The 20,265-nt window shown below is 37.7% G+C and overlaps 1 protein-coding gene and 1 long non-coding RNA gene across 4 annotated transcripts; both read right to left on the bottom strand.

The window, feature by feature from the left end:
- Positions 1 to 406: 406 nt before the first annotated feature.
- On the bottom strand, positions 407 to 4,975 carry LOC104239581 (uncharacterized). Its single transcript, XR_011401377.1, has 2 exons — positions 861 to 4,975; positions 407 to 785 (listed from the first exon to the last, which is right to left on the bottom strand). It is a non-coding gene; the product is annotated as an uncharacterized lncRNA (long non-coding RNA).
- A 1,736-nt stretch (positions 4,976 to 6,711) lies between these two features.
- On the bottom strand, positions 6,712 to 14,112 carry LOC104247160 (ADP-ribosylation factor GTPase-activating protein AGD5-like). Of its 3 annotated transcripts, none has more exons than XM_009803126.2 (11): positions 13,904 to 14,092; positions 12,270 to 12,328; positions 12,057 to 12,147; positions 10,954 to 11,008; positions 10,737 to 10,827; positions 10,421 to 10,643; positions 10,159 to 10,342; positions 9,189 to 9,379; positions 8,379 to 8,615; positions 8,234 to 8,292; positions 6,712 to 7,072 (listed from the first exon to the last, which is right to left on the bottom strand). In XM_009803126.2, exons 1-11 carry the CDS (start codon positions 13,952 to 13,954, stop codon positions 6,919 to 6,921), a joined length of 1,395 nt encoding a protein of 464 aa, XP_009801428.1. In that variant the 5' UTR covers positions 13,955 to 14,092; the 3' UTR covers positions 6,712 to 6,918. The 3 variants fall into 3 exon arrangements, with proteins under 3 accessions (XP_009801428.1, XP_009801433.1, XP_009801421.1); XM_009803131.2 differs by having other exon boundaries at positions 10,159 to 10,339; positions 13,904 to 14,090; XM_009803119.2 differs by having other exon boundaries at positions 10,159 to 10,643; positions 13,904 to 14,112.
- Positions 14,113 to 20,265: the final 6,153 nt, after the last annotated feature.

Here is a 20,265-nt window from a genome sequence, read left to right as displayed (position 1 = left end):
AACTTATATTTCAGTTTGGTAGACATACTTCTATCACGTAAAACCCCGATAGCATTTCTCTATTTTAACCATCCGATTTTAATCCTATGAGTAATATCTTTATCTATTTTTTGAGCTTGATATCATTCCATAATCTTGAAACAATAAGCCTTGATATCTAAATTGTTTGCATTTTGATACCATAATCCCGTTTAGTCTGACCTTAACTTTGCTCTTCTCATGCTGAATAAACTTGTCAAGTTTCCCTTAATCGACAAAAAAAAGTTTGAACGTCAATGGCAAAAAGGGACACATGAAATATCCTGTTAAGTACCTAACAACTGGTTATCTTCAGGTAATAAATTATTACACAGGAGAACTATATGTACCGTCAACTGTGATATTTCTCTTTGAACTCTATTTGACGTAATATGTAACACATATTTATTCCACTTGTAGTTTAACAAATCTTTTGCTGGCAATGATGTAGTTATAAACAGGTTGTTTGGGATGACAATCTGATGATGATTTTGATACTTTGCTTAATGCCCTTTAACCGTGATCCCTGCCCCCATCACCCTGGATGCTGAAGTTATATGTGAACTCAATGATCTCGTCACATAATCTACTAAGTGAAAGATTATGTTGTTCTACAGGTTTCAGCTCGACATCCTGGAACAGGACTGGCTATACTTCAATGCATTCGGTTATGTATCAATGGAAGATGTTGGTGTTATCTGTGCAAACTGTCCAAACATCTTAACAGCTCAATGTCTACTCAACCCGATGCCTTCTTCAGCCTATGCCTGTTTGAATATGTATAGGTTTCTCTGTTTTTTCACAAAAGTTTCTGCATGGAAAGAACAACAAGAACGACATACCCAGTGTATTCCCACATGCCACTGGTGAATGATAATGTATGCGCAAATTTTGTGGAGGTAGAGATGCTGTTTTCGATAGACTCTAGCTCAAGAAAAGCATTTCTAAGCAGGATTCTGCATGTAAAGAAGTCATAATTATTTTGAACCAATATTTTAGTAATGTGAAGAGCAGCAGATATCCTCCAGCAAAAGAGTCTCAAAATGTTCTAGTTCCTCCCTTTGACCTAATATTAATTTCAATTATTCTCCATTTTAGGGACCAGACTTTAAACATTTAAATCTGTTGCAGCAAAGGAGGGGCAGAAATGCATCCAAGTTTGGAGGTTGTCAAAAAGATCATGAGTTTGTTGGTAGACCCTCTCCGCTTATTCGTCTTTCCAGGAATGAAGAATTTATGAAATGAATGATTTTTCTTTAATACTATATTTTTTTCATTTTTGTATAAGGATGGATATATAATATTATCTATCTATCTGTTGTTGTGGCCCTTTGGCGACTCATGCACTCTTCAACTTTCTATGGCTCAAATAGGCGTGAAGGTTTTTAATTTGCTTACAATGCCGGTTGTTTGCCTCAGTTAGAAGTAGAAACAGAGGGTGCTGTTTGCACTTTGCCCCACCCTTCAAGTAAAAAAGAATGGATGAAATCAAAAGGAATTACAGAAGGAGCGAGAAAGAAAATCTTAGTTACGGAATCGAAGGTTAGACTGATTACTTTAATAAAGTAACACCTAAAGATCAGCATACCTTCTAGTTGTAGTTGACTTTGCAGATTTTCCTATATATATAAAGTCAGTCTCAGTGTTCGACATAGTCCAATGTCAAAGGCTCATTTTGCTGGAAAAGATCAAATACAAGAATAATAAGAAGCAAGCTCGAGGCCTACCACGCTTCACGCCTGCGACATTTTTGCTAGACGGTCTTTGCCAGTAGTGCTATCCTCCTTGCTGGTTGTATGGACGGGCTGTCCCTCGTTGTTGCTCTCTTTTAAGTTATGGATTAAAGGAACAAATATAGTTGGACGAAACAACAACTGAGTTACACATTCCACTGTACCTAGATGTGAGGGGCGGATGGTGATGATCAACCCGAGATATTTTTTCAAAATTTTCGTTGTTATTTTTCACACAAATTATATATACACATAAGTTTGTCCTTTGATTGAAAAGGACTAGAGAAGATTGACGAGCAGTGAAAATATTTAACTAGAGATTTTTCCCTATTTGTAACGCATTCGCAAATGTCTTAACTCGTTTTTGGAGTTAAGAGGAGGATACAATTGTTGAATTTGGCAAATCCCACATCGGTGGTTTAGCCATTTGGTAGGGAATTTTTTCCCTATAAAAAGAGGCCTAATGTTTAGGATTTAGACACACCTCTCATTTGCCTTCTTATCTTCTTAAGACATTTGTATCTTCTCTCTTTAGTATTATTTCACTTGTATTTTAGGAGTGGAATAAAATATTGGTTGTGTCCAAGGAAGTAAGCAAAATTGGTCAAACCTCGTAAATTCTGGTGTTCCTTTTATTGTTGCTTTATTGTCTTATTTATTATTTGGTGTCTGTCATAATTTTTGGTATAGTAGTTGTGACTCATTCACACTATATACATTTGGCTTCCGCAACAACAATAACTTATAATCATGCATTTGGAGGACGGCCCCTCACATTTGTGACTCATTCACACTTAGAATCATTTGGCTTCCGCAACAACAATAACTTAGAATCATGCATTTGGTTGTATTAGAGAAGTTTGTTCGGTTTTGTACAGCTATGAACAAAGAAAGGGAGAAAAACAAAAGGGCGGAGAAGGAGAAGCACTGATTGTGAGGGGTCGTCCTCAAAATCAAATGAGGACAAAGAAGGGAAGATCCAAGTCAAGATCTAGACCCAGCAAAGAAGAATAAGGCCAAACATAACAATGGAAAGGCCATTATGGATTCAAATGTAGCTGATTGTGATGATTCAGACTTCTCATTAGTTACAACAGAGCCATCAACATCATCAGACATATGGTTGATGGACTCGGCTTGTAGCTATCATATGTGTCCCAACAGGGACTGGTTCGTGGATTTTCAAGAAGGAGAATATGGAGTCATCCACAAAACGGATAACAACCCTCTTACCTCATATGGCATTGGTTCAATACGATTAAGGAACCATGATGGAATGATCAGAACATTAACAGATGTTCGATATGTACCAGATTTGAAGTAGAATCTCATCTCTGTGGGAGCCCTAGAATCAAAAGGGTTCAAAATCATTGCAGAAAATAGAGTAATGAGAGTATGCTCCGGTACACTAGTGGTAATGAAGGCCAATCGGAAGAACAATAACATGTACTGTTATCGCGGTAGTACAGTTATTGGGACAACGACAGTAACATCTAGTGACGAAAAAGAGGCAGAAGCAACCACGCTATGGCACATGCGCTTGGGACATGCTGGAGGTAAATCTTTGAAAACTTTATCAGATCAAGGATTGTTAAAAGGAGTAAAGGCTTGCAACTTGGAGTTTTGCGAGCATTGTGTCAAAGGGAAACAGACAAGGGTTAAATTTGGTACAACAATCCATAATACTAAAGGTATTGTGGATTATGTACACTTTGATGTTTGGAGTCCTTCCAAAACACCTTCATTAGGTGGGAAGCACTATTTTGTAACCTTTGTTGATGATTTTTCCCGAAAAGTGTGGGTGTATACAATAAAGAGCAAAGATGAAGTGTTGAGAATTTTTCTCAAATGGAAAATGATGGTGGAGAATCAAACAGGCAGGAGGATCAAGTGTATTCGCACAGACAATGGAGGTGAATACAAAAATGATCATTTTAATAAGGTCTGTCAAAATGATGGCATCGTCCGATACTTCACTGTCAAACATACACCACAACAGAATGGAGTGGCAGAATGTATGAACCGAACCTTGCTGGAGAAGGTACGGTATATGTTGTCCAATGCTGGCTTGGGCAAAGAATTTTGGGCTGAGGCAGTTACATATGCATGTCACCTCATTAATCGTCTACCATCTGCTGCTATTGATGGCAAGACACCATTTGAAAAAAGGTATGGAAAGTCTGCTGTAGATTATGACTCTTTGCACGTATTTGGCTCAACTGCATATTATCATGTAACAGAGTCAAAATTGGATCGAAGGGCAAAGAAGGCTATTTTTATGGGGATTACTTCTGGAGTCAAAGGATATCGCTTATGGTGTCCTATGACAAAGAAAGTAATATTCAGCAGGGATGTTACCTTTGATGAATCTGCTATGGTAAATAAGGTAACAGAAGATACCAAACAAAATGAGGGTGCTTCTAAGCAGGTGGAGTTTGAGGGAAAATTTATTTTTCCTACACAAGAAGTAGAGGAGGAAACATATGAAGATTATCCTCTGGAAGAAGAGCCAGTAGAGAGGGATATTCCAACTCAGGAACCTCAACAACAACTTGAATCAATAGCAACCAGCAGGCCAAAAAGGACAATAACAAAACCTGTTCGTCTTATAGAGACGGTTGCTTGTGCTGCCTCAATTGTAGCTGATGATGTTCCTACCACTTATAAAGATGCAATTCAAAGTTCAGAAGAAGATAAGTGAAGGATTTCCATGAATGATGAAATGCAGTCCCTTCATCAGAATCATACATGGAGATTGACCAATCTCCCGAAGGGAAAGAAAACAATTGGGTGCAAATGAGTATTTGCAAAGAAAGAAGGATTTCCTAACCAAGAAGATGTTCGCTACAAAGCAAGATTGGTGGCCAAAGGATATGCTCAAAAGGAGGGAATTGATTACAATGAAGTGTTTTCTCCAGTTGTAAAACATTCCTCCATTAGAATTATGTTGGCTTTGGTAGCACATTTGGAATTGGAACTAGTTCAGATGGATATACAAACTGTGTTTTTACATGGAAACTTGGAGGAGGAATCTACATGACTCAGCCAGAAGGATTCAAAGTTGCTGGAAAAGAAAATATGGTATGCAAACTTGAAAAATCATTGTACGGATTGAAACAATCTTCTAGACAATGGTACAAGCGATTTGACGAGTTTATGTTGCGGCAAGGGTACAAGAGAAGCAAATACGATCATTGTGTGTATTTGCACAAGCTTAAAGATGGTTCCTTTGTATATCTTCTCCTATATGTTGATGATATGTTGATAGCTTCCAAGAATTCGGAAGAAATTGATAAGTTGAAGATTCAACTGAAGAAGGAGTTCGAGATGAAGGATTTGGGTGAGGCAAAGAAAATTCTTGGCATGGAGATAATTAGAGATAGACGTTCAAAGAAACTCTGTTTATCTCAGAAAGAATATTTGAAGAGAGTACCACAGCGCTTTGGCATAGATGAAAAGACTAAGCCAGTTAGTACTCCACTTGCTCCCCATTTTAAGCTAAGTACTACTATGTCGCCAAAAGATGAAGCTGAACGAGAGTATATGTCAAAGGTACCATACGCAAATGTTGTTGGTAGCTTGATGTATGCAATGGTCTGTACGAGACCTGACATTTCACAAGCTGTTGGAGTTATTAGCAGATATATGCATAATCCAGGAAAGGAGCATTGGCAAGCTGTGAAGTGGATTCTACGGTATATTCATAATACTGTAGATGTTGGGTTAGTTTTTGAGCAGGAATGCAACCAGTCTGTAGTTGGATATTGTGACTCAGATTTTGCGGGTGATCTGGACAAATGAAGATCAACTACTGGTTATGTGTTTACTTTTGCAAAGGCACCAGTTAGTTGGAAGTCTACTTTGCAGTCAACAGTTGCTTTGTCTACAACAGAGGCAGAGTACATGGCTATTACAGAGGCTGTGAAGGAGGCAATTTGGCTTCAAGGATTGCTAAAGGAGCTTGGTGTTGAACAAAAAGGTATCACAATTTTTTGTGATAGTCAAAGTGCTATTCAATTAGCGAAGAACCAAGTTTATCATGCAAGGACGAAACACATTGATGTTCGGTATCATTTCGTACGAGAAATCATAGAAGAAGGTGGAGTCACGGTGAAGAAAATTCATACTACAGAGAATCCTGCTGATATGCTGACAAAGGTGGTGACTGCGGTCAAGTTTCAACATTGTTTGGATTTGATCAACATTGTTGAACACTGAAGATTGAAGATGAAGACACAACCAAAATTTGTTATTGAGAGAGAATTGAAAATGTGGAATTTTGCCAAGGTGGAGATTTGTTGAAGTTTGGCAAAATGCCAAAGTCCCACATTGGTTGGGAGTTAAGTTTGGAGGGGATTTTTCCCCTATAAAAGGAGGCCTAATGTTTAGGATTTAGACACACCTCTCATTTGCCTTCTTATCTTCTTAAGACATTTGTATCTTCTCTCTTTAGTATTATTTCACTTGTATTTTTGGAGTGGAATAAAATATTGGTTGTGTCCAAGGAAGTAGGCAAAATTGGCCGAACCTCGTAAATTCTGGTGTTCCTTTTATTGTTGCTTTATTGTCTTATTTATTATTTGGTGGCTGTCATAATTTTTGGTATAGTAGTTGTGACTCATTCACACTATATACATTTGGCTTCCGCAACAATAATAACTTAGAATCATGCATTTGGAGGATGTGCTGTTTATCTAGATGCACATGTCCTTTACATAATTTCCTTTTTTTTTCCAACGCCAGGTTGGATACTTATTAGGCAGAAGCAGGATTTAAAGTTTATGAGTTTTGACTTTTGGAATTATCATAGAACCCATAGCTCGTCTTTGTTACTGGGTTCGCAATTAAATATTTATACATACTTAATAAATTACCTAATACAAATACAATGTTTAAGCAAAAGTAACTAAATTCGACCAAACTGCACCTAATAGGCTAGCTCCGCTTCTGTAATCAGAAGGGAAAAGACCAAAAGTCCATTCAATTTCAACATCTTATTATTCTACCTACAAGTATTAATCAACTCATCCATAGAAAACTGAATATTGTTTCTTTACGATAGTCTATAATTTCCTAGTAACGCATAGATCTCCGATAGCCACTTTCATGCTAATAACTCTATTTGTATGCTATGATCCAAAAACTAGTATACTTCCTCAAAAACTTTTCAGCGTTTCGAGAACATGCCTTGAGTCAAAGACGAGAAATCGTACTCTTTTGTGGATTGTGTAGAACTTGATGAAAGTGTGGTTGCTGCATCTGTGCTCGGTACAGAGGGGACTGTACCATTGCCCGAAGAATTCTGTCCCGTTGGGTAAACACTGCAATATACAAGAGGAAATATAAAAATATCAATCCAGATTTTCTGACAGTGAGTATTTAAAAGGGAAATGGTTACAAGATGTTATAGTCAGAGATGGATTCAGGATTTTGGTTCGATGGGTTCAGGATTCGGGTTCGAACCACATAATCTATCACCTTGTTTGAGTTCTGGGTTCATAGTTCAATGTTTTCAACAATTCCAATATATTTTACACATAAATTCATGCCTAGGCTAAATGTTATGGGTTCAAATAAAACCATATGTAGACTAATAGATTTGCCCCTGGTTATAGTATAGACTTAAACTATCAAAATTGGGTGGCAAACCAATGTAGAAATAGCTATCAAAAGCAGATTGTACACCCGTATAGTTGTGGCTACAAAATCTTCAGGTTTCTAAAACCGTTTTTTTTAAAGAAATAATTTTATTAATGACGAGAATATCTCAGGTTTCCAAAACCATTAAAGCAAAGTACAAAATTCAAATTTAGTTCAAAGTTCAACACATGTCTTGTCTCAGAAGCTGATACATGATGTCTAGAAAAAACCCTTTCTTTGCAGTAAATCGTAATAAAACATCAGACAAATTGTCATAAATTTGTAGTGGATGCATTGCTTTCTCAAGGAAGCTTTCATGTTATGGTTTAACTAAATTAAATGCTCTGATTTCTCAAAGTTTTAAACTAAAGGGAAAAGATTACCATATATGATCATCTAATAGATCTACAGGATGCCCTGTTTCAGTTGATGATTAATTTTATTCGTTCCCTGAATAAAGGAGGATGGTTGCCGTACGTAAAACTTGCCAAATTCTGATGAATCCTCATAATACAGATAACATGGTGAGCGAGAACTCATATAGCCGACCCCAACTTATTTGGGACTGAGACATAGTTGTTATTGTTTAACTCGTTTATTATGCTACAGTTCATTTTATGCTTCAGGACAGAAGGTGTAATCTGAAGTAAAAAACCTGAAGATAGGCTCTGTCTAATTAACAACTAATTTTTTTTTTCTTTTAAAAAAAAAAATATTTAGACAGAACCTATCCTCAGGTTTTTCACTTCAGATTATGCCTTAAAAAAAAATTGTTGCATCTAAATCTAGCTGTTATGAACCAATCTACAGTCCACAAATGACATAGAACGAGAAGTAAATACCTGGATGTTGAAAGAGGGACAGAGTTTCCAGCTAAATGTGTTGCTCCCCCAGTGCCCACCTAGTTTACAAGCAAAGAAAAACAGTTTTTAGCAGAGTTTATAGGCAAAATTTCAATAGAAAACTCAACATTCATGCATTTTTGACCTGCAAATAATTCTCCAGTTCAGTCTTTCCACTGGCTGGCATCGTCATTCCAGGGAACTGGTAGCCTACATTTGGCCAACTTTGATTCACTATATTGGAGCCATTTGGTCCTTGTTGACCATCCACGGGGATTTTTAAAGTGCCACTAGCAGCGGCAGCAGCCATTAGAAGAGACTGTTGTTGAGCTAGCTGGCAAATTTGTTGCTGATGCATGGCAAATGGTGACACCGTATTGGACTGCAGAATATTCAACATTATTTTTAGACTACATAGAACTATGCCTCGATTCCGAGCAAGTTCGGGTTGACTATATGAATCCTTACTGACCATGCTGCCCTTATTAAGTTCATGTTAGACCCATATTGTACAATGATGAGAGATGGTAGAAATTCTCTATATTTTCTATTGGCATATAAATATCGACTAAAAGACTCTTAGAGAATATAATACCTAAAGTGAACATACTAACATGATCAAAATTTAGTCCCAGGTAATAGGTATCGCCAATATAGAAGCTTTTTCTTCCGTTGCGCCTTATTTTTCGCTAAGTCTGCGAGGATTCCAAGAGATTATAGGTCGTTCGAGACAATTTATGTCCCATGTAAGTTTAGGTCTGCCTCGTCCCCTTTTAACTCACCATGTTTTCACACCTACAGACCGTACCGTTGCAACGGGAGGTCGACGCATGACATGACTAAACCATTTCAAGTGACTTTCTCTCACTTTATCATCTATGTGTGCTACTTGCACCTTCTAAAATAAAAAAGACCAAGAACAACTTAAAGCTCCAGTTCTAAATAGCGATAATACCTTGTCAAAAAGGCTCATGATATCATTTTTTACATCTTTTGGAAGCTTCTCTGACAAGGAAGAAGTTGAAATTGACGATGGCAATGATGGTGAATCCTTGAATAAATCTTCAACTGCAGAAGCAGATTGGGATTTCCGATGATCAGATCTTGCAACACCAGTTTTTGCTGCTGCCATTGCTTCTTGAGAAGCTGAGAAGTATACAAGGTTTGATTAGAATAAAATGAGCTAAACAAATGACATAGCGACTGCAATACAGATCCCCAAGAATATTCTCAAATTATTGCTTTTTTTTAATAACCGCGGTGTATAGGTCAGCTTGTGCACACCTCGACTATTCCACGGGATATCTGCTACCTCCCACCAACAACAAGTATCAGGTAATCCTGGACAGATGAGAAAAAATCACCTAGTATTTTTGTCTCCGTTGGGATTTGAACTTGAGACATCAGGTTCTCAACCCATTTTATTGACTACCAGGGCGCACCCTTGGTGCTCAAGCTGTTGCTTTTCTCAAACTATCATGCACCCTTTTTTTACCCCTCCGCAGGAGCTCCCCACTTTGCTCCCTTGGTAACTTGAACCTGCGACCTAAGGGTTCATTCACCCTCAATCAAAAATAGACGTAGAAGGAATGGAAAATTATGAATCATAGTAAAAAAGAAAGAAATGGACAAAAGAATGCCCATGCTGTTTTTCCCCAAGTTGGTCATGCACTTCTATTATTCCAATTGCTACATGAATTATCCCATTTTCCTACCAAGGCTTAGGCAGATGGGAGGAGGTGGCCAAAGGAAAGAAAAAATAAAGTTTGTGTAATTTGTCCACCAAGATTCGGGGGGGTGGGGGGTGGGGGGAGGATGAACTAATTTTTTTTGTCTCTGCTGGGATTAACCATGATCTCCCCAAGGTAAAGAAGAAAGTAAAGATAAAGAGAAGTCAGTTCTAACAAAACGGTGACTTAACGTACATTGGAAACCTTTCCACGAGATATCATCTACAGAAGCAGCATCTGCGCCATTGTCATTTGGAGCATCCATAGAAAGAATGTCGAAAAGATCAGTAGCAATATCAACTTTAGGAGGATCGGCAACTTCTGCAACCTGCTTTGCAGATTCAGTGACTGCAATTGGTTGTGTCTTCTGACTTGTCTGCTGAGGAACCACACCCGAAGATACCTTTTCATGAGTTGAACTATATGATTCAGAGTTTGGAACATAGGTTTGACGTACTTGCTCTGGTGCTTTTGGAGGCAGAGGTATACTGAATCTAGCAGAAGGTATATCTTGCTTTATGCTAGGGCGTTGTATGCTTATCCTCTCATCAGACGAACCACCGGATTCATGGACAGTTCTGTCACAACGTTGTTGCCGTTGCACTGTGGCCAACTCTTCTTGAACCTTGGAAACTGATTTTTCCTTCCCATTCTTTGGGATCCACCTCTTGTCTTCATACCTGAATAATACACAGGTACTGCCTTAGACGAGTTGCAAAAAACTAGATTAAAGGATCAAGGATTGCTTAAGCCAGGGATTAGTAAGGACATACTTTGCACGGATGAAATTCTCAATACCAGCTCTATCATAATTTGGAGGAAGCTCCGCTTCCCAATAACTATTTGCCTTCTCATTTCCCATTGCTATACAGCATCAAAAAAGGGATCACGTACAATTAAGCTATTTATGTAACAGGTCAACAGTTTTAGGCTACTAATTATGTATGATATCAACATCAAAACTGTAAGAGTTTAAAAAAAGGGACTTACATCGAATAAATGCAACTTGTTCAGGAAGCCATGTATCTAAAGTAGCTGATCGAACCTGCATAAATTCGCAAACAACAGAAAACATAACAAGACTTTGAAACAATAAGCATCTTTCACATATCCAACAATAGTCATTAGAAAAAAAAGAAAATCTAGAAACACATGAAGGTATGGAAATTCATCTCTCATGGTCCAGATACACATCAGCGTGCATTTATAAAAAAACAAGGATCAATGCATTTACCATACATAAAAGTGGATTAAACCGTCAAATAACAGAATCTTGGCCAAATAATTTAATAAAGATTTTTGGCAGAAAAAGGGATGATTATTGAGGTTAGGAGTGTTAAAGAGCTAAGCCAATTTGAGTCCATAAGGGAGCTCAAGCACAGATTGGCTTTGACCAGAAACCAAGAGCTCAAGCCGGGCTTGAATGATATTCCACAAGGCTCAACCTCACTTGGTAGGCCCTCTAGACTTCACAAACATTTTAAAAAAATGGAATCCACTATACCACGTGAATCAGAAAAAGAGAAAAGAACATCATATATAAACATCAATTGGAGTAAATATACGTATTTAGATCTCGGACGAAGCTGACATAAGAATGTCACAAAATTAAGCATATTTTCGAGTTCCAAAAGAAACTCAACAGCCCGATCACCACTATATCACCATATCATCAATAGATATGCCAAAAAAAATGTAAAGCATGTTTTGCATACATTCTCATACTTGATCTATCAAAAGCAAGCACTGACAAACATGAAGGCATGCTGAGATGAGACGTTCACAGACAGTCATTTCTAAGGCGAATCAATTAATGTAGAGTCATCTCCATCTCGGTGATCTATGGATTAATGTATTTCAGTAGGGTGCTGTCAGCTGGAAAAGGATAAAATAAGTATACGCTTCACATAATATTTAGTAGTTCAAATGGTTCTTAAGTCAATCAAGACTACGAGCCTTAATAGTCTATCAATCGCCATAAGTCCTAGAAACTAAAACATGAACTATTACTATTGCACCATTTCATAGTTCAGACATATCTTGCAAATCTCAGATATGATGACGGATTGATGGTAGAATAGTCGATAAAATACCTTTGAAATGTGTACCCCTAGACTTCTGTGGATTCCGGAGCATTGCATGCATATGAAGATCCCCAGATTCACACTTGCCCATCGAGGACCTCTGCGTTGAATTAAAAAAGAATACATTAAAGGCAATTTCTGTTTAATATCAAGAATTAATCCTCGCACCAGCATAAGTTCTGAATTCCATATTATCAAATCCAAATATATCCTAGTACATACTTGGCTTTACAATCTGCACACTCCCTGTTCTCTGGCAACTTAAGGAGTCCTTCCAATATCTGCCAACAAACACAGTCCGGCATTATATAGAACATGAATACACGTAGGGAAGCCCGGTGCATTAAGCTCCAGCTATGCGCGGGGTTCGGGGAAGGGCCGGACCACAAGGGTCTATTATATACAGCCTTAACCTGCAAAGCAAGGAGCTGTTTCCACGGCTCGAATTTGTGACCTCCTGGTCACATGGCAGCAACTTTACCAGTTACGCCAAGGCTCCCCTTCAAAACATGAATACATGTGTAAAAGGAAAATGAAACCATCAGGAACAAACTGTGTAGGCCAAAAGCACAAGTGAGTCACATAACACTTCCACGATACTGCCTGTGGCGGGGCTATGCTGGTGAAGGGGGTTCAATTGAATCCCCTTTCACAAAAAAATTGTACTACATATACAGGTTATCTTTTTAAATATATGGTCAGTAAGTGCTTGGCTTAAACTCCTTCTAGTTGTCTAGACATGTCTCTCCTCCTCCTCCACCATCACGGGGGAGCAATTCTATGTAAAGACCTTTTCTTTTTTCTTCGTCTTTTCATGAATGGCCAATTATACGTGGAAAACTTCTAACGCTGGAGAACCTAAAAAGGGCAGCCCGGTGCACTAAGCTCCCGCTATGCGCAGGGTCCGGGAAGGGCCGGACCACAAAGGCCGGAGAACCTAAATTATTGAAAATTACAACGAAACAGTTTTAAATGGAGCAAAATGGACAATAAGGATTCATATAGTTACTCCCAACTAGCTTGGGTTGACGCGTAACTATCTTTGTTTTTGTTGATCAACTCTTTGAAACAAACTTATCATCAGAATGATTTATATGGATAATTACATTTACTGTTTAATATGTTCTAACTTCCACTCAGTTAAAAATGTTAGCTAGAACCTGAAAAGCTAAAATTTAGACATATCAATTAACAGCTCAAATAAATCAAAGCTGGTTGTTCTGACTGATCTATCCCACTATTAAACAACAAACTTGATTTTAAATTTCATTAATCACAAGGTTCGCTTATTAATTATCAATAGAGCGACAAGTATATAACTGAAAAAAGAGGATCATAAAACTCAAAAAATGAGATGATAAGAACAATGAACGATATTGATCCACCAAACAATAACCAAAAAGCTAAACCATCGGCTATCAAAATCAAAATAAGAACAAAGGCAATAAGGCACCCAAGGGCATGGCCTAGTAGTCAATGAAGTGAGTTGAGAATTATGAGGTCTCATGTTCAGATGATTTCTTTTCATCTGTCCGAGCCTTAGTGGATAGAGTTATCCGATACATGCCGTTGGCAGAACCGAAATTTTTACAAAGGGATATCAAAATAAAAAAGTAAACGCACGAAAAACTAAAGGATTCAACACATAGTATATTTTTTTTTACCTAACCGCACACGTATCTTTTCCGCCCCTCCGCATAAGGTGGCTCCGCCATTGGGTACATGTACTATTGGGAGGTAACAGGCACTCGTGGAATTAGTCGAGTGCATGCATTAAAAGCTAGCCCGGACACTACGGTCATCGGAAAAAAAGAAATAAATCAAAGGCAATAAGAATGAGAATTTTGAGTTGATACCTTTCTGTGCTTGGCATTGAGTTCCTTTGTAACGTTGGCCTTCTCATTCATAATGGCGCTGGTCGGAGCTACGTACGGAAATGGAGAAAAAAGAAGGAAAACAATCGCCGATCCAAATTCTCTCTCTCTCTCTCTCTCAATTGAACGATTATATGACCGCCGACGAGTATAACTGAAAGGAGAAATCGCAATTTCGTTTTTGATTGGCTTATTATGTATTTACATACTTTTTTCCAAATTAGCTTCAATATGTTAGATATCAACCAGGAATAATGTTAGTTTAAATAATTTAATTTCGAAGGCTCTGATATAAAATAAAGACCGTAAAGTAAAGACAAATATAGAGAGAAACTGATATATTATTCGAACTCAAACTGATGTACATAATGAACTGAAATCTCTTCTATTTATAGAAGAAAAGAAGCTGCTCTGTAAGCTGCTACTATAAGCTGTTGTGTAAGCTGCTATAAGCTGCTGTGTAAACTACTACTACAAGCTGCTGTGTAAGCTGCTACAAGTTGTTGTGTAAGCTGCTGTTGTACCAGATATGGATAATCTTCTACTGAGAGCAATATTTATCCATAACGGAGTACTGAATGGATAAGCTTATTATACCCGATATGGATAATCTTCTACCGGGGGTAATGTTTATCCATAACTGGGTACTGAAAAGATAAGCCTATTATACCCGGTATGGATAAACTTCTACTGGGGGTTATGTTTATCCATAACCGGGTACCGAAGTGATAAGCTTCTTCAGGAAGCTTATTTCTAATATAGTACTAAATAGATAAACATATTTACGGTGGAGTCCCATATGGATAAGCTTCTTCAGGAAGCTTATTTACAACGGAGTACTAAATGAACATCCATAATATAATATATTTATAACATTCCCCCTTGGATGTTCATTAAAAGATAATGTGTCTCATTAAAACCTCACTAGAAAAAACCACGTGGGAAAAAAATTCTAGTGAAGGAAAAAGAGTACACATATTTAGTAATACGCATTGTTAGGTGCCTCATTAAAAACCTTATAAGAAAAACCCCATGGGAAAAAACCTTAGTAAGGAAAAAAGAGTGCATCGCGTATTTTACTCCCCCTAATGAAAACCTTGTTTCAAATATTTGAGTCTCCGCATTCCAATCTTGTATACCATCTTCTCAAAAGTTGAAGTTGGCAAAGATTTAGTGAATAAATCTGCTGGATTATCACTTGAACGGATTTGTTGCACATCAATGTCACCATTTTTCTGAAGATCGTGTGTGTAGAATAATTTTGGTGAAATGTGCTTCGTTCTATCTCCTTTTATAAATCCTCCCTTCAATTGGGCTATGCATGCAGCATTGTCTTCGTATAAAATTGTGGGTCTTTTCTCACATTCCAAACCACATTTTTCTCGAATAAAATGAATTATTGATCTCAACCATACGCATTCCCTACTTGCTTCATGAATAGCTATTATCTCAGCGTGATTTGAAGAAGTAGCAACAATAGATTGCTTTGTGGAGCGCCATGATATGATAGTACCTCCATATGTAAATACGTAGCCGGTTTGAGATCGAGCTTTATGGGGATCAGATAAATAACCTGCATCTGCATAACCAACAAGGTCTGCACTATCTTTGTTAGCATAAAACAAACTCATATCAAGAGTTCCCTTTAAATATCGCAATATATGCTTAATCCCGTTCCAATGTCTTCGTGTAGGAGAAGAACTATATCTTGCTAGTAAATTAACAGAAAATGCTATGTCAGGCCTTGTAGCATTAGCAAGATACATTAGTGCACCAATTGCACTGAGATAGGGTACTTCGGGACCAAGGAGTTCCTCGTCCTCTTCTGGAGGTCGGAACAAATCCTTATTCACTTCAAGTGATCGAACAACCATTGGTGTACTCAATGGGTGCGCTTTGTCCATGTAAAAGCGTTTTAAGACCCTTTCTGTATAGGCAGATTGATGGATAAAGATCCCGTCTGCTAAATGTTCAATTTGCAGACCAAGACAAAGTTTTGTCTTTCCAAGATCTTTCATCTCAAATTCTTTCTTAAGATATTCAATTGCCTTTTGGAGCTCTTCTGGAGTTCCAACAAGATTTATGTCATCAACATAAACAGCAAGTATAACAAATTCTGATGCCATTTTCTTTATAAAAATACATGGACAAATAACATCATTTATGTAACCTTCTTTCAGCAAATATTCACTAAGGCGATTATACCACATGCGCCCAGATTGCTTTAAACCGTACAAAGATCTTTGTAATCTGATTGAATACATTTCCTGAGATTTTGCTTCAGGCATTTTAAATCCTTCAGGAATTTTCATATAAATTTCATTATCAAGTGAACCGTACAGATAAGCTGTAACTACATCCATTAGATGTATTTCAAGCTTTTCATGTAGTGCTAAACTGATGAGATATCGAAATGTTATGGCATCCATAACAGGTGAATATGTTTCATCAAAATCGACTCCAGGTCGTTGTGAGAATCCTTGTGCAACAAGGCGAGCTTTGTATCTTTCAACTTCATTTTTATCATTCCTTTTTCGCACAAAAACCCATTTATGACCAACTGGTTTTATACCAGCAGGTGTTTGGACTACTGGTCCAAAGACCTCTCTTTTAGCAAGTGACTTCAATTCCGATTGAATTGCCTCTTGCCATTTTGGCCAATCAGATCTTTGTCGACATTCTTCGACAGATCGAGGTTCAAGATCCTCACTATCTTGCATAATATTAAGTGCAACATTATATGCAAAAATATTATCCACCACTATTTCAAATCGATTTAAATTAATCCCATCACCGTTCGAACTTATTAAAAGTTCCTCACTCACATGAGCTTCGGGTTCATTGATTTCTTCAGGAATCTCAGAACTAATCAGATTTTGGGTCTCTTCAGGAGATCCCTTCATAGTATCGTTTTGATCATTTGTCGATTTTCTTTTTCGAGGATTTCGATCCTTAGAACCCAAAGGCCTACCACGCTTCAGGCGTGCTTTAGGTTCACTAGCTCTCATGCTAGTAGATGGTCCTACTGGGACATCAATTCGGATAGGCACATTCTCTGCTGGGATATGTGACTTAGTTATCCTTTTCAAATCAGTAAATGCGTCTGGCATTTGATTTGCTATATTCTGTAAATGGATGATCTTCTGGACCTCCTGATTACATATAGGGGTACGGGGATCAAAGTGAGATAATGATGAAACTTTCCACACAATTTCTCTTTTGATTTCCTTTTTCTCTCCCCCTAATTGTGGAAAATTTGTTTCATCAAACCGACAATCTGCAAATCGAGCAGTAAATAAATCTCCTGTCAATGGTTCAAGATAGCGAATAATAGAGGGTGATTCAAACCCAACATATATTCCTATCCTTCTTTGTGGTCCCATCTTACTACGTTGTGGTGGTGCTACTGGCACATATACAACACATCCGAAAATTCGTAGATGGACAATATTTGGTTCATGACCAAAAATTAATTGTGATGGAGAATATTTATTATAATGTGTCGGTCTGAGACGGATAAGTGATGCTGCATGCAAGATAGCATGGCCCCAAACAGTAGTGGGCAATTTTGTTTTCATAAGTAGTGGTCTTGCTATCAATAGCAGGTGTTTAATAAATGACTCTGCAAGGCCATTTTGAGTATGAACATAAGCTACAGGATGTTCAACTTTTATCCCAACTGATAGACAATAATCATCAAAAGCTTGAGATGGGAATTCTCCAGCATTATCAAGGCGAATGGCCTTTATAGGATAATCTGGGAATTGTGCCCTTAATCGAATTATTTGGGCTAATAGCTTTGCAAACGCCAGGTTGCGAGATGATAGTAGGCACACATGAGACCATCTTGAAGATGCATCTATTAGGACCATAAAATATCTAAACAACCCACTTGGTGGGTGAATAGGTCCACATATATCCCCATGTATACGCTCTAAAAAGGCAGGGGATTCAATACCAACCTTCATCGGTGATGGTCTAGTGATCATTTTTCCTTGATAACAAGCATCACAAGAAAATTCGTCATTTGTAAGAATCTTCAAGTTCTTTAATGGATGCCCACTCGAATTTTCAGTAATTCGTCTCATCATTATTGATCCGGGATGGCCCAAACGGCCATGCCAAAGCACAAAAGTATTTGAATCCGTAAACTTCTGGTTTACGATAGAGTGTGCTTCAATTGTACTAATTTTTGAATAGTATAAGCCAGAAGATAAAGTTGGTAACTTTTCTACAATGCATTTCTGGCCAGAAATATTCTTTGTAATACAAAGATATTCCCTGTTCATTTCATCTATTGTCTCTACATGATACCCATTTCGGCGGATATCTATAAAACTCAACAAGTTTCTTCGGGACTTGGAGGAGAACAATGCATTGTCTATAATAAGTTTTGTTCCCTTAGACAGAAATATTATGGCTCTTCCGGAGCCTTCAATCAAACTTATATTACCAGAAATTGTTGAAACATTTGCTTTTTCCTTATGCAAATAAGAAAAGTATTTCTGATCGTTGAATATGGCATGAGTTGTTCCACTATCAATAACACAAATATCTTCATGATTTGTCTTTGATCCAAACATAATTTGAGGGTTATCCATATTCTTCAAAATAACATAAATAAAATATATTATAGTAAACATCATTATCAAAGCATAACTTTTATTTATGTACAACAATTACATAACCATACTATCTATTACAAACAACAAAAATTAAAATATTTACATTTCTACAGATTCACTACCGATTACATGACTTGTTTCTCCTTCTGGGAGTGCAAAGTAATCAGCTACATCCAAATGCATGAAGTCTAAATTATCTTCAGAAATAAAATTTGCTTCAGCATTTTTCTCTGTCTTCTTCAGGGAGGCTTGATAAAGCTCAACCAGGTGCTTTGGCGTACGACAAGTACGTGACCAGTGCCCTTTTCCTCCACATCTATAGCATGCATTTTCTGCATTTGGCGCTTGCACCGCTTCATGCTTTTGTTCCTTCCTTTTCCACTGCTGGTGGTGAGGAGGCTTCTTTGGTGCATTATTATTACCATGATTGGGGTTTCTTCCCCGACCACGGCCATGACCACGACTGGGGCCACGACCTCTTCCACGTTTAGCTTGGTGGAAGTTCGTCTCATTCACTTCAGGGAATGGACAAGAACCAATAGGTCGACTTTCATGATTTTTCATTAATAGCCCATTATGTTGCTCTGCTATAAGAAGATGTGAGATAAGTTCAGAATACTTTTTAAATCCCATCTCTCGATATTGCTGCTGCAGGAGCATATTCGAGGCATGAAAAGTGGTGAAAGTTTTCTCCAACATATCATGATCAGTAATATTATCACCACATAATTTTAATTGGGAAATAATTCTGAACATAGCAGAATTATACTCACTGATAGATTTAAAATCTTGTAGCCTTAGATGAGTCCAATCATAACGTGCCTGTGGAAGAACGACCATCTTCAGGTGGTCATATCTATCTTTCAAATTATTCCACAGTATGACTGGATCTTTAATAGTGAGATATTCCATTTTCAGGCCCTCATCAAGGTGATGGCGTAGGAATATCATTGCTTTGGCACGGTCTTGGTTTGATGCCTGATTTTTATCCTTGATGGTGTCTGCCAGACCCATCGCATCAAGATGAATTTCAGCATCAAGCACCCAAGACATGTAGCTTTTGCCCGATATATCCAGGGCTACAAATTCAAGTTTAGAAAGATTTGACATTATTTAGGAAAAGAAAGTTCTTACCTCAGATACTTTCAAAATATTTGCTCGAGATGGTAGAGCTTCGTGCTGATAACGTGTTATGAAATAAAGACTATAAAGTAAAGACAAGTATAGAGAGAAACTGATATATTATTCGAATTCAAACTGATGTACATAATGAACTGAAATCTCTTCTATTTATAGAAGAAAGGAAGCTGCTCTGTAAGCTGCTACTATAAGCTGCTGTGTAAGCTGCTACTACAAGCTGCAGTGTAAGCTACTATAAGCTGTTGTGTAAGCTGCTACTACAAGCTGCTGTGTAAGCTGCTGCTGTACCAGATATGGATAATCTTCTACTGAGAGCAATATTTATCCATAACAGAGTACTGAATGGATAAGCGTATTATACCCGGTATGGATAATCTTCTACCGGGGGTAATGTTTATCCATAACTGGGTACTGAAAAGATAAGCCTATTATACCCGGTATGGATAAACTTCTACTGGGGGTAATGTTTATCCATAACCGGGTACCGAAGTGATAAGCTTCTTCAGGAAGCTTATTTCCAATATAGTACTAAATAGATAAACATATTTACGGTGGAGTCCCATATGGGTAAGCTTCTTC

The sequence above is a fragment of the Nicotiana sylvestris genome, chromosome 8, assembly GCF_000393655.2.
Source record: "Nicotiana sylvestris chromosome 8, ASM39365v2, whole genome shotgun sequence".
Classification (NCBI taxonomy): Eukaryota; Viridiplantae; Streptophyta; class Magnoliopsida; order Solanales; family Solanaceae; genus Nicotiana; species Nicotiana sylvestris.
Note: the sequence above shows the minus strand (reverse complement) of the source record. Positions and strands in the feature narration are given on the sequence as shown.